Genomic DNA, 6,841 nt, shown 5'->3' with positions numbered 1-6,841 from the left:
CTAGTTGTGATGATTAACCCCAGAAAAAACAATTACTGGCAGATTGTACTTGTTCCGCCCGTATGTTGCATCGAATGCTAGTACATCTCCAAATACTTTATAATCATCCTGGCTTCGCCCATCACTCCAAAATAGATCGCACATGTGCTGCCCCTCACCAACCTCGTACCTCCAATACAATTTCTCGTCCGTCCGGGCCGCACCCTCCAAAACCCTCAACGCAGCATTCACGTCACCATTCTGCATCGCCCTTTGTCGCCTAATCTCGTTGTACATATCTCGCTTTGTAAACGGAACCAAATTAAAACCTCCCGCCTGTGCAGCAATGGACTCATAGATCTTTGGAATTGATATCCCAACTTGCCTCATGCTCTCCATGTGTGCAATATCAACATCAGATATCTTACGGTGTGCAGGTAGATAGTCCACATACATCATAGGCAGCAGCTCATGGTTATGTTCCTCCACAAAAAGAGACACAATCCATCTCCCACTATCCCCTTTAGGCTTAATACGCATCTCCACAGGACACCCGCAACGAGTCACTACCTTGTGCTCCCTCTTCCCATCCACAATGATCACCACCTTGTGCTCCCTCTTGCGATCCACCTTCTCTAGCCACTTCTTGTCTCTGAACCCTTGTCTATTACACAGATACGTGTAACGAACAAAATTACCATTCTTATTTTTCAACTTCTTCCCTTGTCGCATCGCAAATCCCTTTGCCCTACTATACTCTTCATAGAAAATAGTTGCTTCCGCTGGACTATTGAACTTCATCTTAAGTACATCTGCCGCAGTAACCCCTCCTGCATTAGATATCGTGTTGGTAGTGCCTTCACTCTGTTTATAAATTAAACCCTCACACTCATCCTCTTCCACTCCTATGTCAAGCATTTTTTCCTGCACGAATTCACAAGTTGACATGTTAAATACCTTTCACGTCAGCTCATAAATTCTCGATAACTCAAACTTCCACTCCTATGTCAAGCATTTTTTCCTGCACGAATTCACAAGTTGACATGTTAAATACCTTTCACGTCAGCTCATAAATTCTCGATAACTCAAAAGAAACCCTTAAATAAATTTATCACCACACACTCATACCCAATACTTTGCTCTTCAATTTTACATAATTCGTACCTCGTCATCGCCCGCCCTTGTAGCCATTTCACCATCCGGATCCGAATCATCACCATTCCCGCATCCCTTTTCATGAACCACTCTACTACACGATGCCATCTCCCAAACGCTACTTCTTCCCTCACGTGGGATATGTGCCCGTTCTACTGTCAACTTGAACTAAGCAAGAACATAACAAACCACATTAGTTTGTCGTGCAAATACAAATCAAAAACCATACATCAACATTCAATCTCAAATGATAACTGTACTAATAAACATACATCTACATACTCATATGCATGAAACATGCATATTTCCAGCGAATACATACCTAACATATATAAATTAGCTCCAAGCCAAAACCACCAATAAAATAAGCAGCTGAAAGATGCAATAATATTTAAAATAAAAGAAAACACCAATAACAATACATGTATATTCACCTTTTCTGTTTAACAATTACGATCACAACTAGGATTAATCAATTGCCCAAGTTTCATTTTGCACTTGCATCTATTGCCTGGCAAATTAACCATCGGTGATTAGCAGAGTAGAACATCTACTATCACGAAAACTACTATACAATGTAGTAAGCAGGCATAGGTGTCACTCATACCTCACTTCCATTCATGGTCATGAAATACAAAGGTTTATTACCTTAAATTAGATTTTACTATACATGTATCAACCATCTGTATGGACCATAAATTAGATTTTACTATACATGTCACCTATGTCCACAATTTCTGCAACACCAATGCATAAAGAATTACACATTACACACTACACAATGCATCAATGCACAAAAAATAAAACACAATTCAATGAATATGGAATCCAATCTTCTCAAAATAATCCCTTGTCTTTGCAAAAGAAATTCAATTATTGCTACACATCAGCTATCTTTTAGTCATTGGTTACAAGTATATGACATCCGCTCCAACACCCTAACTTGATCAAACACACACCCTATGAACTTTTATTATTACTATATGCCAAAACTCAATATCAAGAAACAAAGACTGCAGTGTTCACAATTCAAGCTTCAAATTATCTCAATTGTTAATACTCAAACTTAACTCACTTCACTATTAGCATTCACCGTAATTAGGCTATCAATGCTTATGTATCCTTATTCACTATAATAGTATCCAATACCCTGGTTTTTGCTCTTCTTGAAAACTACCTTGCACTTCCCTAACTTTACAATGGCAGCTACCATAAAGGACATCATCATTCATCCTACACCTACTTCATCACCTTCATTCCTACACCTAAATACAGGAAACCTTTTTTTTAGATACATCACCATTGGCTAAACGAAGCTGCACAACCTTAACACTGTACCTACAATGAAAGCAAGCACCACTCACACACACCGAAGACATACACTTAAAGTAAGAACTGCAAAAACCACAACACCCATTCCATAATCTTTCATTCTACCAACACCAAATGCAAGCCCCAACCTACTCTGCTTAATGAAAAAGAACAAAACTTACCGAAATGAACGGGACGGACTTAGGTCTTCATCATCTTTCCTCACCGCCGGCATCAATCGCACAAACAATCTCAAAATCCACTATGATCCTTTTCTAACGACCACCGATTCCCACAACCGCGAGCTTTACACACGCCCTCGTTACTCCGAATGGGCCACTATCACTCATTGCTTCTCCTCTGTCATCTTTACATTCTCTGACACCACCCAATCAACAACGCTCCTCTTTCGCTCTGTCTCGCTACTTTCACATCTATTCCTGAGTTCCAATTTTAAATACCACCAGTCGATATGGAAGCCGGCTGACTGCATCCACAAATCTTATGGCAAGCTTCATACACTAACTATCTAAGTTGGTTATTTTCGACAAAGACATTCTCATCATGGGGTTATTTTTGTCTATTCCAATCTCTGAAAACGACAAATTTCAACTGGGAAACTTGAAAGTACACAGAACATTAGAGTTCCAAACCCGTACAAAGGAACACGGGATAATTTTCCTAACTTATTATATCATCTTAGCTTGACAACATTTTTTATAACTGTATAAATTAATTAAATTTTTATTTTAAATATGAAATTATGTATAAAATACAAGAATGGTTTTTACTGTAACATATTTTAGATTTTCAAACCGTATTAAATGTCTTTTTATTTTTAGGAACTAAAATGCTATTATATAAAGAATAATGTTAGAGAAATAATAATTACTATATTTAATTTAATATTTATAATTTTATGTATTTAATATTAAACTTTTTTTATATTCAGTAATTATTACTATAATAAATACATAATAGTAAATAAAATAAATGTATAATTATAACCATCTATGATTTTTAAACTATGACGCATATATTTTTTAATACAAACGGTAGAAAAAGAGGTGAGGACGAGATAGAATGAGCGATCCGAGGGTGAATAATGAAAATAAGAGGGAAAATTAAAGAAAATTCTAGCTAATTAAAATATTTTTGCTATATATATCTAAGTATTTTTACCAATTAAATTCAATTAAGTTAGTCTAAATTCAATAAAAATTGCTCACATTTATATACATGAATCACACATTTTTTTTTACGTAAAAAATTGCATCAAAATTTATTAATTATAACACATAAATTTCTTAATTTTGATATTAAAATTTTTCAAAATTCTGAATTTGATGCTGCAATTTTTTTCTTCTTTTTCTTTTTTTTATGCATAATTTCTTGTATTTTTATTTATAAAGTTACACTTTTTTCAAAATTTTTTGTGTTTGTTGTCAAAAAGATAAACAAAAAAATTATTTAATTCTTTCATTTAATTCTTTTTTTTTATTTTTTATTTTTCTTAAAAAGATGAAACAAGAAGAATTATGAGTGTAAAAAAAGAAAAACTATGAAAATAAGGAAGATGGGGAGAAAGATTTGTTTGAGAAAAATAAAATAGAAAAATAGTACTAAAATTTCTTAACTGTGACACATGAATTTCTTAACTTTGATATCAAAATTTTTTAATCGTGATATAGAAATTTTTTAACCGAAATTTCTTTTTGTTTTGAGCGCAGATTTTTGCCAATAAAAAATGTATTCTCGTGGTGTTTGTTTTTTGAAAAAAAGAAAGGGCGCGGTCTCAATAAGTTAGACCCATGCTTCGAGTTGTTTCATGCCACAAATAAACTCGAACACTTAAAAAATCTGTAGGATATGCGGATTCACATCTCTTACAACTGACACAGTCCTCCGTTCTTGGGGCGGAAGCTATTTATGGACTTGATACAGTAGTTTCTTAACAAAGATTTTTTTTTTACTTCTTTGTCTTACTCTTTTTTCTTTTTCTTTTTTATTGTTCTTATTTCTTCTTTTTTGTTATGTATTTTTTATTTCGTTTTTGTTCTTATTCTTTTTAAAAACAGAAAGAGATATAAAAACAAAAGAAAAACAACATAAAAGATGATGATGATGATGATGATGATGATGATGATGATGATGATGATGATGATGATGATGATGATGATGATGATGATGATGATGATGATGAGAAAAGACGAAGCTAAGAGAAGAATGCTGATGCACGAAATTTAAACTCGCACAACTAAACCGGTAAGTGCACCGGGTCGTCCAAATAATACCTCAGGTGAGTGAGGGTTGAATCCCACGAGAATTGCCGGATTGAACAAGCTGTGGTTATCCTGCAAATCTTAGTCAGGCGAATAGAAAGAAGATTTGATTGTTGTAAGCGCATAAAAAAATAATAACAAAAGCGATAAATAGATAGGATAAAGACAGTAATTAGCAGTAGTTAAGGCTTCAAAGGTGCTTCTTCTTCTGAATTAACACGTCATACTCTCTATTTCAACGATGAATGATTCCTTCAATGGTAAGGCTGTAAGTGATTAAGCCATGGGTCGTGGTCATTAATCTCCTCAGGTCCAGACCAAACATCCGAATGGACTAGATCAATCTGGGAGAGGGTGAAGCGTGCACAAGTCAATCTCTTTGTTGATCCTACTCAAAACGCCACAGACAAGGTCGGATCTTCCGGATCAGAGACTGCTGTTCTTATGGTTCTAGCCCTTAGAGCCACAGGAACCTCAATTGTCCCTGACTAACAAAGTTATATGTCACATACCCCGATTAATCCAGATAATTCTGTTGGAACCCGTGATGCATCCTCAAGCTATAGCTCAATACTATCCGGGTTAGGACTCGTAAAGAACTCATGTAGAATCGAGATTCATAAGGATGAAGAATGACAATGCATCATAGAATAGAATCACACATTCATTGGAATAGAAAAGTAATTGTATTAATTCATAGGAATAAGCAGAGCTCCTAACCTAAACCTAGGAGGTTTAGTTGCTCATACTGTACAGAATAATATGAAATGTTCGAAAGTGGTAAACGAGAGATCGAAGAAGCCCTAAACAAGGATGGTCTTCCCTTATTTATACTAATCTAATAATTAAAAATTACAAAAATAAAGTAAACTAAGTTGACTGATGCGAAAATCCATTTCTGAGTTCACTTGGTAAGTGTTTGGGCTGAACTTGGCTTCTAATTTGAAGGAGTGGGCGTTGGACGCCCACTAGGGAGTGTCCATGCTGCTTCCTTCCTCCTCTTGGGGCGTTGAACGCTGGATTTGGGCGTTCAACGCTGGCTTGAGTCCCTTTGGGGCATTGAACGCCATAAAAAGGGGGTAGTTTGGGCATTCAACGCCCAATTTGGGCAGTCCAATCTGAAGAAAAGTATAGACCATTATATATTTTTGAAAAGTTTTGGAAGTTAGCTTTCCAACGCCATTGAGAACGCATCATTTGGACCTCTATACCTTCAGAAAATGCTTGTTAGAATGCACGGAGGTCAGATTTTGACAGCATCTGCTACGCTTTCCTTGTCTCTGAATCAGACTTTTGCCAAAACTTTTCAATTTCACCCAAAATTCACCTAAAATCATAAGAAAAACATAAAAGCTCAAAGTAACATAAAAAAAGTGAATTTTGCATAAAAACTTACTAAAACATAGTAAAACTCAACAAAATATACTAAAAATATCCGTATAAAAACACCAAACTTAAAAAGCGTATAAAATATCTGCTCATAAGAACACAAAACTTAAACTGTTACTTGTCCTCAAGCAACAAAAAACAAGTAGGACTAAAAGGAAGAGAGAGATACAATAAGTCTTAAAGTTTTTCAATGAAGCTCAGTTCCAAATGATGAACGGGACTAATAGCTCTTTATTTCTGAACAGTTTTGGCATCTCACATTCTTTTGAAGCTCAAAAGTATTGGCTTCTCTTAGAACTAGAATCTAAATAATATTATTGATTCTCTTAATTTAGCTATTCTTCATTCTTGAACACAGCTTCTTTTAGTGTTTTGCACCTTTTTGAGCCTAGCCGTGACTCTAAGCTTTAAGGATTAAGATTTCACGATGAAAATTGCTTAGATTAACTATTAGACTGTAAAAAAGTAGACATCATAAAGAGTAGTTTTTCATTCTTCTTTTGCAATTTTCTTTGTTCTTGTTTATCTTGTACAGTGCTTTTACCACATGTTTTTTCAGTTTCTATTCCTTCTTGTTCAAATGTGTTGGTTTAATTTCTTGCAATTCTGATCCATAAGTATATTTAGTTAAGTTAGTTATAGTTATTAAAGAAGACAAAATAAAAAGAATCCTCCAATGAGAACAGTGAGATAAATTTCAGGTTTTTTTTTTTTTTTTCTGCATA

At 34.8% G+C, this 6,841-nt stretch overlaps 1 protein-coding gene across 1 annotated transcript; it reads right to left on the bottom strand.

Annotated features, from left to right (window-relative positions):
- LOC107470612 (protein FAR1-RELATED SEQUENCE 5-like) lies at positions 1-2,680 on the bottom strand. The gene is made up of 4 exons (XM_016090017.1): positions 2,628-2,680; positions 2,415-2,472; positions 1,144-1,302; positions 1-903 (listed from the first exon to the last, which is right to left on the bottom strand). The coding sequence occupies exons 1-4, from the start codon at positions 2,678-2,680 to the stop codon at positions 1-3; spliced, it is 1,173 nt and encodes a 390-aa protein (XP_015945503.1).
- Positions 2,681-6,841: the final 4,161 nt, after the last annotated feature.

Source organism: Arachis duranensis, chromosome 1 (assembly GCF_000817695.3).
Source record: "Arachis duranensis cultivar V14167 chromosome 1, aradu.V14167.gnm2.J7QH, whole genome shotgun sequence".
Classification (NCBI taxonomy): domain Eukaryota; kingdom Viridiplantae; phylum Streptophyta; class Magnoliopsida; order Fabales; family Fabaceae; genus Arachis; species Arachis duranensis.
This window is presented reverse-complemented; position numbering and strand designations above follow the sequence as displayed.

Coding starts and splice junctions, on each gene's coding strand:
- LOC107470612 (XM_016090017.1), bottom strand. CDS start 2,680: ATGCCGGCGGTGAGGAAAGATGATGAAGACCTAAGTCCGTCCCGTTCA. Junction 2,473..2,627: donor AGTCCGTCCCGTTCATTTCG/GTAAGTTTTGTT, acceptor CTTTCATTGTAG/GTACAGTGTTAAGGTTGTGC. Junction 904..1,143: donor CAAGGGCGGGCGATGACGAG/GTACGAATTATG, acceptor GAATTCGTGCAG/GAAAAAATGCTTGACATAGG.